Genomic DNA, 20,806 nt, shown 5'->3' with positions numbered 1-20,806 from the left:
GTGCCTACTTCATTACACGCTGACATAAAACAGAAAGTCTTAGTAAAATTCCATTTCGTTCTCAAATAACAACAATCAAGAACCCATGAGGTAAGAGAAGCATAACCCCCCGTTTTTCTAGAAATGCACAATTTCAGGTAAAAGGGTGTGATGTGGAGGAAAATGTGACTTTGGGGGGGTCTTTGAATCAAAAACACCCCATACTCAGAGCTGCTGCTGGGACAGGATGAGTGCGAGTGTAGGTGGGGATGTGGGGGGTTTGAAACCACAGCAGGCAGGTAACAGTGACAGGTTTACCTCCCCCTGCTCTTATAGTATGGACCTGACATCCTGTCTGCCAATATACACAGAGACACATCAACACGGAGAGACAAACAGACCCAGTCAGCCTCCAGAGCAGGCCAACAGCTCCACGTTTTCAGTCAAGGGCTCCACATGTGGGTACGGCAGAGGTAAGAAGCAGCATGTGAATGTGAGGCGACGCTATTTGACAGGATATTAAAGGTCAAATACAGACATGTTGAAGCTATTTTGTGTTATCTCAAGAGCTCGCTCACATCTCCAGAGCTGGGACAGTGAATCTCTAAAATAAGAGCTGTATGACAGGAGTGGGCCATGACAGCATTTTAGTCACTCTGTTATAGAGGGTAGGCATAAACAGGTTTAACACAATTTCTATTTTAAAAAAGAAAGAAAACCTACATTTATCTTAAAAATGATGTACATGACTGGCACACCATAACTATTGTAAGCAAAAATGTCACACATGGTGTCAATAGCATTTTTATTTATTCATCTTCTACATTTCTAGAAGCATTCCTGTGCACACTTGTGTTTGACAAGTCCAAAACTCCTTTCTGTATCCAAACCTGTTCCTTTAAATTTGGGAGAGCTTCATGATTCCTGTTAGTCCTCTCTGCTGTCACTCAGTGTTACTGGAAGAGGAGTGTCGGCCATTACAGGCTTGGCAGCTGCACTGAGCTGCAACACTGATACTCTGTGGGAGTCTATCACAGAGAATGATGGCGGCTGCAGGGGACTTAGGGCAGGGCCAAAGGGCAAGACACTAACTTTCTGGCTCTGACATTACCCGAACTATAAAGAATACAGTAATCCTATAGCACAGATTAGTCCAACTGTAAAATCCAAACTGTAAAATAGAGGCCAAAATGTCCTGTCAGGAACATGAAAAAGACTCCATGCGAGATAAAATTCCGACGCAGTAAACTTAATATTTATACCTGGGACATATTTCCATAACATATTTCCATAGGATAATCAAAAAGAATCGAAAACATTGAGCTACATTATGTTCACCTCCGGAACTGAATTAATCTTCGTGTTAGTTTTGGATATTATTGATTTGAAGTAGTTATGTGTAGCAAGTTTTTTAATACCACAAAAAAAAAAAAATCCATCTCATACATGAAGCAGTATATTTTGCCGATAATAAGACGACTGTCTCACTGAAGAGTTTAACTTTTAACCTCACAAAACAAACTCCCACAGGAAGTCGGTATTCTCCTCGCAGAATCTTTTTTGTGTGCATATTTCACGAGATTTTAATGAATTCAGACTGTTTAAATTATACTGGCAAATTCCAATTTTATTAATAGTGAATGTATATCTCTTAGACAAGCACAAGATATACTTGAAAAAAATACTATTTATTTTAATCGGATTTTTTTTTTTCAAGAACCAAAAAAAAGCATAATTTTCATTTTTCCAATTTTCCAGGGTGAACTGGATACGTTGAGAAAATGCCATTATTTGTAATGTTAAAATGCATGGTTCTGTGTGTATTCTATTCTGTCTGTAGCTGTTGGGTTTTTTGACAGTGAAGATAGGAGGCTGGGGTGATATGAAACCGAACGAAAAACCACAAGCATGTTGTGTGCAGACGATGTTCTGCAGCTCTAAGAAAACGAAAATTAGGCTACATGAGCTCGTGGATAGACTTAACGTCTTAGACAAGCACTTTACTTGTTATCTCTCCCATAACAGGGTAAAATCTCTCGTTCTGTTTTTCTGTCTTATGTGGTTATTAAAGGCGCACATGAATAGATCTAAAAGAATGCACTGCACAAATTAAATTATTTTCCCTCTTGTGGGTTTAAAGTCTGTCTTTCTTTTTATGTAAATATATATCTATATAGAGAGAGAAAGAGAATTTATTCCGATCTGTGCACTTCAAGAATATCAGTTCATTTTAAATTGCGAGCTCATCCTGTGCATACCGGCTTCATTCACGGTGAAGCGCTTCTCTGCGACGTGAACAGAAAATGTAAAGTTGTTCTGTGAGACAGTGTTCTGTCAGAGCCGCGAATGCTTGAGAAAAGAGGGGAGTTTGCTGTTGTAGCTATGTTAGCTACAATAGGCGGCGCTGCAGACCTGCATTCTGCAAAGTGTCTACAGCAAAGACGAGGACCGCAACTAACTCCAAACCTCTGTCAGTCCTGCTGCACAGCAACACCTCAAATGTATCAGGCATATAGGAGAAAAATAACACTTAGAGAGATCGCAGAAATATATGTATATAGAGAGATAGATAGATTGAGTACCTTTCATGCATTTTGGTATCTCATTAGAAAAAAAAAGCATGCCAGGATGACTTTATGATTTTATTTAACATCGTACTCAATCACAGTTTTATTAAGACGCCTCTTGATAAAAAAATAAAATAAAATTTTAACTTTTTTTTTAATATATGAACTTCTTCAAGTACAATGTGCTCATGTGCCTGAAGTCACGTCTCTTTCTATGCAGCACAAAAGGCGTACACTCTTTAGCTTCTGGTTGAGGCTGTCAAAAAAAAGTCTTCATTACTTTGCATCATAATCTGCGGCCAGAAACCAACCTCAATGTAATTAAAGGCCAGTGTGATTAATCTCATATAGTGTGTCACTGCACATAAATTCAATTTTAAAAAAAAATACCGTCTAAATAATAATAATGATGTAAGAATGAGACTAAATTAAAACAACCAGCTCTAATTAATGTTTATCTGAACAGACACATGCACAGCTTTCCCTTCATTTTATCGCATGCCATTTGTTAAGTATAGCTAGATGTTTATTTTTTGTGCTGGATGGGGGGACACCTGGGCTGATCGGTGTTGAAATGGGCATTTAAAAGTTTTTAAAAAGGCAGGCAACAATTCCTGTGGTGTTTTTGCAACAGTGTAATAACCGTAATAAGCATACTTGTACAGGTGTTTTAACGCAAGTTACTAAAAAGTAAGAAAAAAAAAACAGCTGTCTTAAGAATGCGAATTCTTTCTCTTTATTTTATCTCCTCTTTTTCTATCAAAAACCTTTGTCATTTTTTTTTTAAATTGTTATTATTATTCTTACCACAGTGAATTAAACCATTTAATGTTGTGGTTCTTGCATATGCCCTCCATTTCGCAAATGGGATCTATGGTTTCAAAAAGAAGGAGGAAAAAAAATCTTGTAAGCTCCTCAAGTATCCAAAAGCACGTTTTCAAAATCGTGGAACTGTGAGGTGGGGGGGAAACGTTCAGGGTTTCCTCCCGTGCTTCCAAACATGCCTCCAAAAGAAGCTATCAGCCTTGGCTGGATGGTATATGAGAGGTGTCAGAGGAGGCAGGTCGAACTGAGCACGCTCCTCTACTATGGTCTGGAGCCTTAGTTGCTATCCAAACACAAATAAACAGAGGGGAACATTGGAGTTAATGATAGAGGAGGGGGGTGGAGGCGTGTCGGGGGGCGGGCTGAGCGCTCGAGAGTCCTGGAGCTCTAAAAAGTGAAGAACCGCACACTTCCAGCCCCAGCTCCGGACGGGACTCACACGCTGCTGCTGTCTCTCCTCCAAACTTTGCCTCTTTCCACATTTTTTCACAACTTGTCACATCTCTGCAAAAGTCCGAGACATCAGACTTGGCTGCATGGCTACATGAAAGTTTCATGGACTTGGATCTTGGAAAACTTTTAGCGACGCTTTATTGGAGCTCGTCGCCTCTATAGTTACTGTGGATTACTGACATACCGCAGGACCTTTGGCAGCTATTTATTGGGGTAAGATTCTGTTTGGCAGGGTAGGCTTTATGTCTGAGGAAGGAGAACCAAACCAACATGTTAGAAGTTATCTTAAAAAAAGAAAAGGAAAAGTTTAGCGTCTAGGCTTTAAAGCAAAGACTCAAGGACTCTTAGAAAGTGATCAGCTTTTAATGACCAAACATTTCATTAAAAAAAAAGTGTTCTAGAGAGGCGTGTTGTTTCGTCATATTACTAACTAACTTGAGGTCACAGTTCACTCACGCTTTGACATTGCTGGCCTCCGACCACGGCGCGCAGCATTACTAAAACAAACAGTGATCTTCGCGTTTGTAAAGAATTGTCACGACTGATAGAAATGTAAAGCCTTCTGCCAAAAAATAAATACATGAAAAGCTTTTAAAAAATGAACCTTACAAGCACGCGAAGAACAAGATCGGACACTTGGCTGCTCCCGAAGTGTAAGCGCAGTCCAAAGGTGAGAACAAGAACAAGCTGAACGAACTCCCTGGGCAAAGAACAGCAAGTGCCTTCGCGGTGTCTCACGCTGCACCTGTGCGAAATTATATTTAACCCCTCAACATCGGTGAGAGGGAAAGCGAGGCAGAAAGAGCTGAAGGCAACGACCTAACTGAAACAAGCGACCAGTAGCTACCCTGACTACCGTGTGCGCAAGACTCAAGTGTGGATAATGGCTTAATCTCCGAGGCAGTTTCAGGACAGGCTGACGTCTGACATATTGTGTTAAAATATGATTTGGCTTGATCTGTCACAAAAGAAAAAGTGTAGATACCTAAATGATGTATTTTACTATCTAAACACAGCTCGCTTTTTTCTCTTTCTTGATCATATCTAAAGGTCAGCACAACTGGCCTATTGCCAGTCCCGCGTTCACCATCTGGAGCCTTGAACTTCTACGGTGGATCTTCTTTTTTCTCTGTGGGAAAACATAACTTGTCATCCCCAAAAACACGGACCCACGCCAATTTTTATACTGTCAGCTCACCTCATTTGTCCTAAACAGCGGAGGGAGCTCGCTTCTGCTTTTGTGTAAGGCAAACATTATTCTTTTGAAATGCAGGTTAAATGCACAGGGGTCATCTGCTGCCATGTCGCCTTGCCTAGGAGAAGAAAAAAAAACTTCATATAAAAAAATATAAATAAATAGATAAATATTACATTAAAGACCTTAAAGGGAAAAAAGTGCCTATAAAATTAACTCTTCCAAAAATAAAAATGAAAAGCACATGCATTTCCATCCGAGACAGACAGACAGCGTGTATGTTTTGCTCCTTCAATTAATAACATATTTCATCTCTTCTGTCTAAATTCCAGACTTGTACAAATCCGGGTTGCTTACGTTTGGTTTTTTTATTGTGAAATACTAACTGCAACTTTAAAACACACACACACACACACACACCAAGTTGTGCTCTCTAATTACCTCGTGTGAGATTTAGTGCTTCATTCAGAGTGATCTGAAATTGCAATTTGCAGTGTTAATCGATGCCACATGAGTTGTTTTACACCCACTTGATTTAATTATACTTTCGGTGACTGATTTGTTTCCTAAATTTTGATTTGAAGCGCATCTCCGTGTCGGGTGGAGGTGGGGGGGCGACTGTGTTTTTACATTTCCTCAATGGTTTCGCTTATGCAAAACAGAGGTTTAGATATTATAAGCAGGCCGGGACAGACTAATATAGGACAATCCTTCTGCGCATTAACGTGTGCGTTTTATTCATCAGCTTCCTCGCGTTGAACCAGGTGCAAAAAATAAACTAAGCTAATTCATATATGCCTAAATTAGGTTTAAAGGGGAGAGGGGGCGGCTGGGTATATTCACCTTTGCGAAAGGACATATTTATATCAGTTTAATACAATAATGAAAAGTTGCAATTTCAAAAAATAAAATCTTTTTAGCTGAAGTTGTGTATATGCAAACAGGTGGATTTAAGTAGTCTATCATAACCGGTAACTGAGACGTCACATTTTCTCTGTTCCTCTTTCCACACAATAACCAGTCCTTGGGATTAACACACAACACTTATTGTTCGGTGTGTTCTGCATTCTCAGGGTTATCACCGTGTCTTCTGCAGAGGTCTGAGCCGAGATGGGGAGCAAAGCCCTGCACGCTCCGATCCCCCTGCACCCAGCCCTGCAGCTCACAAACTACTCCTTCCTGCAGGCCGTCAACACTTTCCCCGCTGACCAGCTGCAGGGACTGTACGGCCTCAGCGCTGTGCAAACCATGCACATGAACCACTGGACTCTTGGCTACCCACACATGCAGGGACTGAGGTCGACGATCACGGCAGCCGCCCAGGGTCTGGTCGACCCTCGGATTCCCTTTCCAGCTTTGCCCTTCACAGCCGCGGCGCAGTTATTCCATCCAAAGCAAGCCACCGTCGCGCACGGCGTCCCCTCGCTGCAAAAGGACAGGCCGAGATTTGACTTCGCGAACCTGGCCCTCGCTGCCACGCAGGAGGACCCACCGAAAGCTGCGGACCTGGCAAAGCTGGCATCGGGACTAGGGGGAACCATCTCTGAGCTGAGCAAGCTGTCCCCGGACAGAAAACCCACCAGGGGCAGGCTCCCATCCAAGACTAAAAAGGAATTTATTTGTAAGTTCTGCGGCAGGCATTTTACCAAGTCCTACAACCTCTTAATCCACGAGAGGACCCACACAGATGAGAGGCCCTATACTTGTGACATTTGCCACAAGGCTTTCAGAAGACAAGACCATCTCAGAGACCACAGGTAAAACGGATTTATGGGATATTATGCGCACTGGGTTAGGACGAGGGGGGTCAGCAATTTCCAGCAGCATTGATGATTTGTGATTTTAAGTCTCAGATATCTCGATTTAAGTTAATAGCCTCTCCAGAACCGTCCATTAAAATTATATTCCTTAATTTGTGCTATAAAATACAAGCAGGCCTGTTCCCTAAAATTTCTCCACGAGGGCGCTAAAGCACTTTTCAGCATTAAGTTGGACATTCATAACTTGCACAGTGGAGATTTTCGGCTCTGTGACTATGGCTTCTGTAACATTTACAAGTAACTCCGTGCATGAGCGGGCATTGATTAAGTGTCATTTCTGTTTTACAGATACATCCACTCCAAGGAAAAACCGTTCAAATGTCAAGAATGTGGGAAGGGATTCTGTCAGTCTCGAACTCTAGCCGTCCATAAAACCTTACACATGCAGGTAAGCTCAAAATCTTAACGCGAGCTTTAACGCGTGATACTCTCTGATCATAATTCACCTGTCTACTGCATGCATGGGGGTGGAAAAAGAAAGCCTCACAAAACCTATCACTAAATTAAAAACAAAAAAATGTGAGTCAGAGATCCACAGAAAAAATACAATAAAAAAAAAATGCAAACAAGTAAATTAGAGCTGACACGACAGTGGATTTATCAGATTATTGAAAGATTGAACTGATAGACTTTCTATCCAATTAAAGGCAATAATCCTTTGCTTGCTTTAAATCTAAACAGGAATCTCCACACAAATGCCCCACATGCGGAAGAACCTTTAATCAAAGAAGTAACCTGAAAACTCACCTTCTCACCCATACAGACATCAAGCCCTACAGCTGTGGCCGCTGCGGAAAGGTGTTTCGGCGCAACTGTGACTTGCGACGGCACAGTTTGACGCACAGCCCACATCAGGACTACTAGCCTGGAGAAACAAAAATAACAATGGACAAAACGCAGAAAGACAAATCAGCGACATTTTTCTTTTGGATCAAGGACAATCTCCAAGTGAGGACATGTTTACTTCAGCACGTTTTAGAGTGGGATTTGGTTGCACCTCAAGAGGAACAACAGCGGAGCCAGTGCCATGTCCAACTTTCACACCACCTGTAAATATCAAATGTACATAATGTTGTTGCTCTTGTTGTTGTTCTTGTTGTTGTTGTTGTTGTTGTGTTTTTTAATGTTCTTTTTCTGACCTTGAAATGGTAAAGTTGTCAAAAAACAGTCATAAATTTAAAGTATGTTAAATTGTATTTTAGAAATAAATATTTCCATGATACATTTGGATTTCCCCCGTTTTTATTTCACGTTTTCACTGCCACGAAACAGAGGACACAGTGTTACAGCCCAAAAAGCAATATTTAGATGAAACCTTTTACCATGGTCATCAAGTTAATAGTCTGTATGTTTACAGCCGGCGGGCAGTGAGAGCTTATGTGGCGGACGTGTTGGGCTTTTTAGCAGGGAGTTAGCAGGAAACACCACATGACAGAAAGCCCCGAGGACGTCTTTAGCTCCTGGAAAAGAGCATAACTTCATAAGCACAATCTTGTGTGCCATCGCGGGTGATAATTGATCATAAAGTTTACAATGATTTTTCTTCAAATAAAAGTTATGACCATGTAACGGTCAGTCATTACGCACTGTCTGCCAACCACCTCTCAGTGTCTGTACGTCTCAGAATTATTAGCCTCTATTATCATCTTAGGCTACATGTCCTCTACAGAGGCTGATTAGTATTATATTAGCCGCATTAGCGGCCATATCACATGTCTTTATCTAGATCACCTCTGATATCATAAGTGACCTGCAAAACGGCAGAAGGCTAAGAAGGCATTTTCACGCAGATGAGCGGAGCCGTGTGTCTGCGTCTGTCCTCAGATGATAGTTCAAAAATGTTTTTAGGAACCTGATGTGTTACTGAGCCATATTCGAAATGTAAAACATCATTACCACTCAGCTGCTGACGTGTAATGGGCCTTACGTGAGTCTCCTAGTTTAATTTTTGGGCCCATATGCGCCATAGACTAATTTTATGAATTAAAAAAATATATACAAAGATTATTTCTCAGGTCCTTATAACAAATAGCCTCAAGCCCAAGCAGAAACGGAGAGCGCTTTATAAGAACTCATTTACACTGTGGTTTAAATTTTGCGTAGATACACAGAAAAACCCACCAAGATCTGGATTTCATCCAACTAAACTTTGACCGACCACTGATTAACCACCAAGCCTGCTGCCTGTAACCGGACGAGCTCGTTTATAATATATTGTTTTTTTTGGTTTTTTTGTTTGTTTTCTTTATCATTTGGTGAAGTCAAAGCGAGATTCTCTCCTCTGACTCTCTCCTCATCTGTGTCTCTCGGTGTTATCTGGCCTTCAGGCCCTTTGTGTCCCCATTTCAAGAGCCAGCGGTGGCTACTGTCTGCTCGCCTGAAACTTGATTTTCACCTTACGGTGCAATTAATTGCACGAAAAAGTAGCATTTATTTCTAATGGGCTCGAAAATAGGGTCTGGAACAAGTGGTTACAATAACATCAGGAGATTTAAAAGTGCGTTCATTGCTGCTGAAAGGCCATTAACTAAGGCCCGCTTTATTGCGCACTGCGGGCTAGGATTTTCCTAATTATTTTCTAAAAGGAAAGGCAACAAAGTGCGACGTCTCCAGCGAGCTCATAAAAAAATTAAAAAACGAAGGGGGAAAGTATTTGAGCTGTTTGACAAACACATAAAAACATAATTCATTAGTAAAACATAAAAAAATTAAATCTGAAAACTATATAATATGAAAAAAACACAAAAAGGTGATAATAACAATAATAATAATAATGTTTGCCAAAGCATATAGATATATATATGTTTAGAATATATTTATATATAATTTGTTTGAATTTGTAATAAACGTTTAATAAATAAACGTTTATTAAACAAATTGTAATCAATTTTAATAAACAAGAAAAAAAAGAAATGAAAAAAGAAACATTTTGACGCCTGGAAAACAGATGTAACATAATGCAGGAGCCGACTAATAACAATAAATGCATAATATCTGTTACAATATGCAGTTTAATTTGAAAGTAATTTCTGACATTTTTGTCCTCCTAAGTGGAAAAATACATTTTTATATGTGCTTGAACAAAGTCGTTTAGCCTTTCTAAGGAAGTATTTATTTAATATTGTTTACGCTTAATCCATGTATTGCTGTAAATATTCAGCAAAAAACACTTTATTTTTAACCCGAAATAAATCTTTTATAGCCTCAACTGAAATGCTGTAGTGGAAACCCACTACTTTAGGCAGTTTACGTGGATCATATCAGGCGTGGAGAATAACAACAGAAGATTCCTAAGACTGCAATTTATCCCTGGCTTTAAAAACTTGCATTGTGGCACAGTGCGTTGGTTTCCTCTGGATTCCAGATTCAACCTGCTGGTCTAAGAAGTTGGATAATTTGATATCAGATATTTTCTGTCTTAATTTAAAGCATCCTGGCCAGAAAGGACTTCAGAATAGTAACATTAACTGTGGGTGACCACTTGACACTGACGAACGTACTCACAGTTGACAAAGCCTGGCCGGTCACAGGGCGATCGTCATCCGTGACTGACTGATGTGGACTGTATCCTCATGAAGCTTTACAGCAGACAAGAGACTGTCTGGACTACGGGCCACTACAGGCCAAACCTCATATCTGCAGTATTCTGACCCTCTGTGCGGCCTGCGACAGACACTTTTTTAAAAGTTTCATCACGAAAAAAAAACAAGACAGATGATGGTCCGATCTCAGAGATAGGTGATTAAATAAATAAATCAAACAAACAAACATGCAAACATATTCAGGAAACCACTGAAGACGTGAAATATACTGACAGCAGGGTGAAGTTGGATTTTTGTTGTGTAAGCTATAAAACTGCTATAATTTGCATTTTTTTCTTGTATGTTATGACTGTTATTCACTGTAGATATGACAAGATTGCCTACTTAACCACTGGAGCAACATAACTCAACATTACGACTAAAGAAATAATAAAAGAAATATTTCAAAGACTGTCAGCGAACTCCTTGAACGCACAAATTAGCAAGATCATTTCTCAGCAAAGGTGTTCAAGTGACAGTGAGATATAGGTTGAGTCTAACCCGTTCTTTTATGCAATTCATACAGTTGTCCGTTGACATTATTAAGTTTCATGTCTGAAAAATAACCAGTGACCCTAAAAAAACTGAGATCCGCGAAAGACAGAAATGGTTTACATTTTAGTATATTTTCGTTGCCCTCAGTATATTCTTCTTCATTTTAAATTCCAGTATGTAAGATATTTATCATGTCACAGTGTGTCTGCATTGGTATATTTCACCTAACCTCCAGATATAGGCCATTGTTACTTTGGCAGTTGAGATATATTTAGAGTTGAGATATATGATGAGATGCTTAAAATCCGCAGTTTCCCTGTGTGAAATGCAAACATCATTTTCTTATAGTCTCCACTATTCACTTTCATTGACTTCTGCAATGAACTAGGTCCCAGAAGGTTGAAATGGAAACTCTTATGGACCAAGAACGTAAATTAGAACCTTTTGTTACATTATATAACAAAAAATAAAAATAATAGATAATTATAATCGAGAATACACGTTCACTATGCTGAGCAATTGCCCACTGTGAAGTTCACACGATCGCTCTTTCAGCAAAGGTGAGCTTCCGCTGCCATAAAAGGGGTAGGGGCGTGCTTAAGCGATGACGATTATTATGTGAAGATATCCCTTCCTTACTAGTTAGAGAGTCCGGATTTGTAGACACTCTTTCGTTTTAATAGGAATAAAGGTATTTGTTATATCAAAACCTGACGACATGGAAACATCCGGAGTTGCTGTAACCGAAGAAGATAATGCATGTTAAGTAATCACATCACAAATGAAATTTCTCTTGAGTTACTTATGTTTGTACGCTGTGTATGTAAAGTTACCGTCGAACCGCAAATTTCCCACTGAAGTAAACGCAACATCAAGCATACGGAAGCCGCGTTGGTGTTTACTGATGACGTATAGACTCTTGCAGTTCGGCGATATGGCTAACGTTAGATAACGGGATGAACATCTTTTATTAAACGTATAATTAAACAAAAACCAGCAGGATACAAGTGGGAGTCAGGTAAATAGAGTCTTTTCTCTATTTGACTTGTGGCTAGCCAGTTTAGCCAGCTGAAACGAAGTTATAGCGACTTCTTCTAATCACGTAGCCTAGCTTCTTTGCTTCGCTGCTGTTGTGTATCGCTTAAATGACAGGAGGAAAGAGCTAGCCTCCCTGGCTAAGTGCTCCACAGTAAGTTAAATGTATTACTATATGATACGACATAGCGTCGCTGTTGAAGTTATTTTTAGTTACATTGCAATTAATTTGCAAATGGAGTCCATAATTGCTCCTGGGCTTCCCCGTTATGTGGAATGAAGGCACTTTAGCAAGGAAGCTAGACATTCCGGTGAATTTCATTTAAGGTTAAAATACGTAAAAGTAGAAGAGTTGATGTTCATAATTTATGGAAGGGTTAGTTAAATTTTCGTTGGTTAGAAGTCAGCGTAATTAGAACTGTCTTTACATCTAAGTGTATTAACCAAAACCTGTATAGCCTTTCTATAAATTACGCACAGTTAGATTAGTTATTGGATGCAAATATGTTTTTTTTTTTTATGTCATTAGGAGTGCCAGTTAATTCTGTCTTGGTGCCTAAAACGACATCAGTTTGTTGAACTGTAACAAAAAACAGCTTGAGGTGTGTGTGAAACGGCCAGTACTTCCACAGTTTGCAAGTTGGATAAGAGGTTATAATGTTGTGTTTTGACCTGTCATAAAAAGAAATGTTTAAGCGTAGCCAATATCTTAAATTATGGCTTTATACATATATTAAAATATGATATTATTATTATATATATATATATATATATATATATATATTTATGACATATTCCACTTAGCTAACATGCACACTACTTCTGCTTTAGAAATGACAGTTATTAATTAGAGCTGTGCTTTTAGTCTATGACATCAAAATAACACTCTTAAGAAATCCATATTCTTTGTAATTAGTTTAGAATGAGCACCATTAGTTTAGTGACCGAGATATATAATGGCAAAAGGATGTTAACACAGTCAAATGATATTACCATGTTTTTTTTGTTTTGTTTGTTTTGTTCATCGTGTACACAGAACAAGGACAAGATGTTGGAGTCTTATGTCACACCGCTCCTGATGAGCTATGTAAACAAGTACATCAAGAATCTGAAGCCATCTGACCTGCAGCTCTCTCTGTGGGGCGGTGATGTGGTGCTGAGCAAGCTGGACTTGAAGTTGGATGTACTGGAGCAGGTACTAAAAGTTAAATCTAGCTTTTGCTTTTGCCTTTCTTTATAAAACTGACGTGAGGTTAAAATGATGGGTATATTTAAGTCAGAGGTTTAAAATATAAATGCCCACTTCCTACATATGTATTCAGAATGTATTTTTGTATTTGACTTACTGTAAACAAATTGTAGAGTTTCGTTTATAAACCTTGGTTATGCAGACACATACACCCTACAAAAAAAGTTGCCATATTATGTCTGCAGCTATTCTCCATTGTATTGCCTTGACTAGAGTAAAAGAAAACACTACAGTGCTGTTTAGCCAGGCACTAACAGCATCTTCTTGCTGTCATTTCAGAAGAATTTTACCAGATTTACTTTGATATTTTGCTCTGCAGTGTTATTTTGACAGTGTTCTCTTTTACTCATGTCATGTCTGGATTAGATCAATCTGCCACCAGTTAAAAGGATTTTCTTTTCTTTTGAGTGGGTTCTGACTGCTGCTGAAGAGCAGACCAAAACACTGCGTAACCCAAAGAGATTGTGATGAAAGTTCTTATTGGAAGCAGCTTCAAGCTATCCGACAGTGGGAATTGTGTTAGGATTGAGATTTGTCTGTAATGCTATGTCAAAACTTTGGAAATTGTCCTACCTTTGCATTTATTTTATTCCATTTCATTTGGACAGTACCTCATCTCAAATGTGCAATCTGAGATCATCTTAATATAATATTTGGTGAAACATTGTGGGTGTTATTGAGCAGACATACTGTAAATCCATGACAGCTTTTCCTCAGAAAAATGTTTGGCTATTAATTTTTTGGCTCAGACTTGCACAGAAAGCATGTGAAGCCTGTGTGTAGGCAGTCTGGTTTCATGGGACTCATTCTCACACAGAGTAGTTCAAGATGCAGAACAGTGATTCGCCTGCCTCTGAGAATATCTGACTTATATTGTTAGAAGCGTGACTAGTATGTAATCTGTAGCTATTGTTTTTACTATCTACTCGTCTTCAAATAATAGCTTCAAAGTGCTGTTTGGAAAATGGATCGATGAGGATTCAAAATGTTCTCGAAGCCTCTAGGTCATATTGGCACCTTTATCCATATTATTCTAGTGTTATTTATTTATAGCTGGCTGTTGTTTTTTTCTTTCTTTCTTATAACTCCCTTTATATCCACAGGAGTTGAAACTGCCTTTTACATTCATGAGTGGTCATATCCATGAGCTACGTATCCATGTACCTTGGACCAAGCTGGGCTCAGAGCCTGTAGTTATCACCATCAACACCATGGAGTGCATCCTGAAGCTAAGGGATGGCGCCCAGGTTAGTTTTTTTCTTTCCATTTTCTTTTTTTGGTATGAGAAAGATGTTATTCTTGATTCTATACACAGCCAAAACAGGGCTAGCCAGATCTTCCTGTTATTTATGTGAGAGTCCTCCTCATGCCAAAGTTAAGCTTTCCCATTCCCTTTCTCCATGTGTTTCCAAGAAATTTCGTAATGGCCTTTGTTTAAAAACATGCTGACATTTTTAGTGCAGCAGGCTTTACTCTGTCGTACAATTAAAGCCATCTTCTTTAATTCTGACTTTGTGTAAAATCGAATGTTAATTTGACACAGCTAAGCAGGAGTTGCGTTTTTCCTTTTCTTACTCATGTTTATTTACTCTAATGAAAAATGCATTGGAAAAAAAAAGCAAACCAAGAAACCAGAAGCAAACAAACTGATGCCTCACTGATGCAAAATATGTTTGCTATTCAAAACAATGATGTAAAATGCTTTTGGGGAATAAATTGGCAACAATCCCTTTACTGTGTTGCCAGTTTGGGAGTGGTAACATTGTGTGCCATTGCATTATAAACCAAGAAAATGATGAAATAATCCATGAATTTGGAGAAATAACCCACTGTTTGGTCGTGCACTGCATTGCTTGAGATTGTTAGGAAACAGCTTATTCATAGCAGGACAACTCAGCATATTCCTTTATTGGAAGTACGATAAGTATTGCTGGGTCTCAAGCTGAATGTATGTGCAACCAGACTAAGCAGCCAGATCTTAATTTTGTTCACTGGTTAAATAAAGTAGAGGTGAGCTGGATTGCTGCTGGATTGTTAGCATCTTTGTGGAAACACATAAACATGTAACACAAAAGTGATTTAGTCATCACTGTTTATATTGCTTCATAAAGGGAGTCAATAAGTAATGTAAGTTTTTTTTTGTACGTCAATAAATTTTTATACATATATAAAACTTTTATTGGTTTTAGTTGAAACAACACATTTCACAATCGTGGGACCGCAGGTGTATTTTCATCAACTACCACAATTAGGGATGCACCGATGTGTGAGGCATTGGGATAGTCGATGCCAGGAAAGCAAAGAAGTTATCGTTTTAAATAAGCGAATACAATTCTGCTGTTTATCACACTATTACACATTCAGTCATACAATTTAATGAAGTTTTGATGGGATACGACAAATAGGAATCAGTAACTGCCATTGCTGAATATCAGCTTATCTGCTGGTATTTAAATGGCAGTAAGCAAGGCAAATATTGGCCAGTACAATCCAGATCAGTGTATCCCTAATTCCATCATAAAGCATCTATTAGTAGTTGCTTTGGGATTTTTCTTTCATGAGTTTTTCCTGACACAAGTACAGCTATCTCAGTCAGTATGATTTTTCTTAAAAAAGAGAGAGATGGTTCATTGACCACTGACCTGAAGTATTCAAGGAACTCAAAATTAAGAGGCAACTTTCTTTAACTTGACCAGTGCTATTTACTACTTGGCTGCCTCCATTTTTAGCATGTCCCTTTTTTTGTTGTCAAACAGTGAAGACTATTTCTCGTGACATTTAGAAGACTTGGAATCACATTCAGAAAAAGCTGATCTCTGTCAGATTGAATTGCACAATAATAGCCTTTGTAACTGCTTGGTTTTGTCCTTGTAGTCAATATAATATTAAATCTGTAAGAAAGTAAGTATCGGTAAGAAATGTGACTTGAAGCTCTGTCCTACATCATCGCGGATATAAATCTAAGGAGAATTGTCTTAAGGGGAATATTTTTCTATTGCTTTGTTTGATTTAGTTACAAATATTTTCATTTTTTAAAGAATGTTTTATGAGAGGCATTTTGGAAATTTATTTTTACAGCAAAGTTTGGCTCTAAATTTGCCACCCATGCAGCCTTAAAAATTGAAAGTGTAGCTCAGTGCAGCCCTTTATGGGAAGGTTGAAGTTTCAAGGCCAGATGTCCCAGAAGAAACACATTTCAAGGGAAGTCAATTACAGCTAATTATATAGACTGCGGCAAAAAGATTTGTAACACATGAGCTTGAGCTGCCTAGAACTAATGGTAAATATCATAGTATGCAGGTGGCTACTGCTCATGCGATCAGGTTTCTAGTTCAGTGGAAATTTAAACTTTGTCTTTATGCTTTGTACACAGCTTAAGGTCATGTACCAGTACTGGTACTGGTGTAATGCTTATAGTCTCAAAACAAGTATTTGTTACAGATGTTTTCTAAAAGCTTCCAGTGAAGAAAAGATTTTTGGGGAATTGCAAATGACATTTGGACAAATTATTCAGTGGTATGTACACCCAAGAGACATAATTTGGAGTAAAGCCAGACTTACAGCAGAAATCCTTCTAGTATGTGGAATTTAAATGAGCCACTGCAGTTTTCTCCTATACTGGCGGGAGGCAGGAGGCTGACTACTGTGTTTAAGCCAAGAAAATGAAGCCAGCTTCCTTTTCATGTTTTACATTTATATTGCTTAATAATAATAATAATGATAGTTGTTGTTGTTGTTATTATTATTATTGTTGTACTTTCCTTTGTTTTATCTTTATTACAATTTAAACATCAGTAGACTGACAGCAACACTGGACTCCCAGAAATAAGTGTTTAATTCTTTAGCAAATACTCTAGATCTCATGTTAATCCACATCTTAGACCTTGGCTAGGTTGTAGCAGGCTTGCAGGGACTTTGACATAGCCCATAACCATTCTCACTGAAACTCTTATGTAATCTGGGTGATGACCCACAGGATTTTTGAAAAGAATTGAGTAAAGTAGATCTGTGTATGGAAATTATAATATTTTAACTATAGTCCAGTAAAGACAGAAACATTGTGGTGGGCCTCGTGCGGCCAAAGTGTGGAAATGATAAATGATATCATTAATATGGTTTGTTTTCATAATTACTGTTAAAGCCTGAGTGCCGGCCTGTAAAAACATCCGCACATCTTTTGAAGTTCATTAAGGCCTGTGTAATTTGACCGGAATTATTTGGACCTTTTTAATGTTCGTGTTTCCCCTTGAGAGGAACTGGGTAATATTAGGGATGTTCAGATTGCTCAATAGGACCCATCTGCAAAGCACTAAGAGCAGCTCACAATTATAGTTTCCAGCAAATGTGGAAATTTTGGCGTTTAGCAGCAGTTGGAGATTACAGCTCCTGCTGACAGTGTAATTGCTTAAAATAAGCTGTAATGAGGACTTGTAGAGCAGAAAGTATGGTAATAGAAAAAATGTTGTCAACTTGTTTTTGACATTCATGTTACAAACTAGAGGTCGTTTACAAACAAAATACATTTAGTTCTATATATATGTTATTGTCCACTGCAATCACATCGTGAAGTTTGCATAGAAATCCACTTCCTTTCTTTAGTGCATGTCTTTATTTTCAGATTATTACCATATTTGTTTAGTTTGCATTAATTTTAGCGAGTTCTACTTATCTCAGTTTTTTTTTTATTTCAGTTTAAGTGCAAAAGTTGAAATGGTTGTACTTGGTATGAATTGAATTATTAGAGCGGACTTTTTCAAGTGAAATTACACTAAACTAGGGCTGTTCGATATAACGATATATATCGGATGACGATAGAAAAACGTCTATCGTTTCATTTTACGCTATCGTTTGTTTCGTGGTGTCGCAAAATAAACTGTTTACGGCAATATTTTCTCATTATTTTGATGGTCACTGTAGTGGCTATATTAATTTCCTAAAGTTCTCTCTTTCTCTTATATTTAATATAACCACACTACAGAAGGACAAGCGCTTGTTTTTATGCGTTGTCGTTAGCAACAACGACGGTAAAAGCGGACACGAGGTGGGTCCGCTTGTTTATTTTCCACATAAACCTTTCACAATAAAGCTCAAGATCCTGTTGAGACTTTTCAAAATAAACTGAATCACGTGAAAGATGCAGAGTATTTACGGATGAGAAGCAAAAAAGAGCCGTCAGGTGCTAAAAAAATAAACCTTAGACTCAAATGTTAGAACAGGCTTTTTCCCCGCAGCACGCTGTGTAATAAATACTCACAAAGAAAACGGCGGCCGTTACAACCTATGTCTAAAAATGTATCGTTTCACGCATCAGTTAAAACACTCGACTCCAGGTACCCGAGGCCCAGCTGGAAACACTTCACGCAAGTCGAGCTGCCCGACATTCACAGAATTTACAGAAAATGTTACATTTTTGTGATTTATATCGTTATCGGACGATAGATGTCTTAATATCGGGATATGAGATTTTGGTCATATCGCACAGCCCTACACTAAACCGTGGTTTATACCAAAATGCTCAAAAGATGTGACAAGAGATTGTCTTGGGTATAAAGGGGTATTTTTGAAAGTCAGTTTTAGTTTCTTTGTTCTTGAACAGAGATCCACTTAGTGTGGGCTCTCATGTGTTAGTTTATATGAATGAACTGATTGATGGTAGCCCATTCCAGATTAAAACCAAAGTGGAATACAGTGATCATAGTATCTATCCCTCTATATACAGTGTGGATAGGGACAGATTAGTGTCTTATGTCCTGTTTGTTTAAAAGAAATAGAGTAGAAGAAGCTTATAGTGGATTACTGTTCCAGGACATTTTCTCTGTGCTTGTCATTAGGTAGTATTGTCAGTCTAAGGCAGGGGTCTGCAACCTTTAACACCCAAAGAGCCACTTGGACCCGGTTTCCACGCAAAAGAAAACACTGGGAGCCGCAAATACTTTTTGAAATCTAAAATGAAGATAACACTGTATATATTGTTTTTTTACCTTTGTGCTTTGTGTGAACAACTAAAGTAAGTAAAGTTTATTTATTAAGCGCTTTTCACAGACAGGCAGTCACAAAGCGCTGTACACAAATATTAAAATAAACAATACAATCAATAGACATTATACACAATGTAAAAGATCAAATGTAAATAATGTAAAGAATATAAAATACGTAGATCAACAAAAGGCTTGTTTGAACAGAAAAGTTTTTCACTGCTTTTTAAAAGAATCCACAGAGCAACTAAGGTGTCTTGCTTATGAAATCCATGAAGTGCTACAGAGAAAATTACATTTTATTTATGTAATTAACACAACACATTAACACATTAACACAACTCTTAAAGAAATATAACAAAAGGAAAGACACCCAGCTGAACTGAAATGATCCATGTAGCAAACAAAAGCTGTTGTGAGCCGCTACCCTTTTAAAAAGTAATTGGGGAAAAAAAGCTCTATGCCGCTTAAAAAAAGTAGATATTTGCAAAATTCTGCCTAAATATCTATTTTACCTTGTTAATGTGTGTGGCGGGGCGTGGTCTGCAGTGCCGCTGAATGGGAGTCGGACGCACCTGAGCGGCACCTGCAATCACGCCTCGCCACCTTAAAGTCTGTGCTCTCTCTGCTGTTGTGTTGTCGGGCTGTGAGCTGAAAAGCTACAGCCAGCTGTATGCGTACAGCAACCGTGTGTGAAAAGTGATCAATATAGAGATGCTGAAAAGCATGTTCATGCAAACATTGTCGGGTCTGCCGTGATATGTTTACAATGAGACTTCTGGTCCCGAACCTCTGCGCACAGCGTCTGCAAATCGGGGCTTTCATCTTTACGCAGGACTGTAAGCTGTCATCTGTGAGGCAGGAGCGGTGTTTGTTTTTAACATAGTTCACGGTTGAGAAGAGCTGCTGACATAATGTGGATCCGAAGATCCATAATTGGCCTATCTGGGGTTGAAAGTCTCGATAAATGCACGGCGTTTCTGCGGGTACACCGGATTCCCCGAGTGTAACGCTTATTTTGAGCGATGAAAAAAATAATAAAATATTATTTTATTTTTATATTTCAAAATCACAACAATCTTCCAATATAGAACTACAAGTTTTTAAAAAAAGAACTAAACACAAATAAAATGCACTTCAGCTAAATACTTCTAATTTATTTTCCCAAACCACCCGGAGCCGCAGTATAAGGACTAAAGAGCCGCGGTTTGCCGACCCCTGGTCTAAGGACTTCTGCTCTTATATGGTGGATTGGAATGGGTTTTATCTGATGGAGAGCATTTAGTTCATTTTACTTTTGATAATGACCACAAGTTCAGTAGGAGATATCATTTAATGTGCACTTTTTGTTTTTGTTTGTATATTTTTAAGTAATATTTTTAACATTGACTTAATGTTGGAAAATTATAAGTATAAATAGTTTTTTCTTCTTGACAATTTGGTAAACTGCTCCAGATGTTAAAGATGAGGTGTGATCAGCAAAGACAGAGAGGAACTGGCTGGACAGCAGTTACAGTGGATCATAATACTCTCAGACACTCTTTATTTTTTATGAGACAAAGATAAGGGCTTGGGTTTACTGAGGAGAGCCTTTCTGGTTTTGGCTGAGCTCACTGCTTGATCTGGGAGTTT

At 38.5% G+C, this 20,806-nt stretch overlaps 2 protein-coding genes across 11 annotated transcripts in view; both read left to right on the top strand.

Annotated features, from left to right (window-relative positions):
• The first annotated feature begins 353 nt into the window (after window positions 1–353).
• Window positions 354–8,069, top strand: osr2 (odd-skipped related transciption factor 2). Of its 3 annotated transcripts, none has more exons than XM_025911852.1 (4): window positions 354–452; window positions 6,093–6,776; window positions 7,128–7,227; window positions 7,521–8,069. In XM_025911852.1, the coding sequence occupies exons 2-4, from the start codon at window positions 6,130–6,132 to the stop codon at window positions 7,701–7,703; spliced, it is 930 nt and encodes a 309-aa protein (XP_025767637.1). In that variant the 5' UTR covers window positions 354–452; window positions 6,093–6,129; the 3' UTR covers window positions 7,704–8,069. The 3 variants fall into 3 exon arrangements, with proteins under 3 accessions (XP_025767637.1, XP_005456813.1, XP_005456814.1); XM_005456756.4 differs by lacking the exon at window positions 354–452 and adding an exon at window positions 3,762–4,037; XM_005456757.4 differs by lacking the exon at window positions 354–452 and adding an exon at window positions 3,769–4,037 and having other exon boundaries at window positions 7,603–8,069.
• Window positions 8,070–11,776: 3,707 nt separating this feature from the next.
• Window positions 11,777–20,806, top strand: part of vps13b (vacuolar protein sorting 13 homolog B) — a 300,414-nt gene continuing 291,384 nt past the window's right edge. For 4 of the 8 annotated variants that reach the window (XM_005456766.4, XM_013275644.3, XM_005456763.4 and 1 more), the window contains exons 1-3: window positions 11,778–11,933; window positions 12,987–13,145; window positions 14,303–14,446. In XM_005456766.4, coding sequence (XP_005456823.1) covers window positions 12,999–13,145; window positions 14,303–14,446 — 291 coding nt within the window. In that variant the 5' untranslated portion in view covers window positions 11,778–11,933; window positions 12,987–12,998. Of the gene's footprint in view, window positions 11,934–11,971; window positions 12,105–12,986; window positions 13,146–14,302; window positions 14,447–20,806 lie in introns of those variants that run through there. The other 4 variants (XR_003222193.1, XR_003222194.1, XM_013275646.3 and 1 more) reach the window with 2 other exon arrangements.

Source organism: Oreochromis niloticus, linkage group LG11 (genome assembly GCF_001858045.2).
Source record: "Oreochromis niloticus isolate F11D_XX linkage group LG11, O_niloticus_UMD_NMBU, whole genome shotgun sequence".
Lineage (NCBI taxonomy): Eukaryota > Metazoa > Chordata > Actinopteri > Cichliformes > Cichlidae > Oreochromis > Oreochromis niloticus.
Note: the sequence above shows the minus strand (reverse complement) of the source record. Positions and strands in the feature narration are given on the sequence as shown.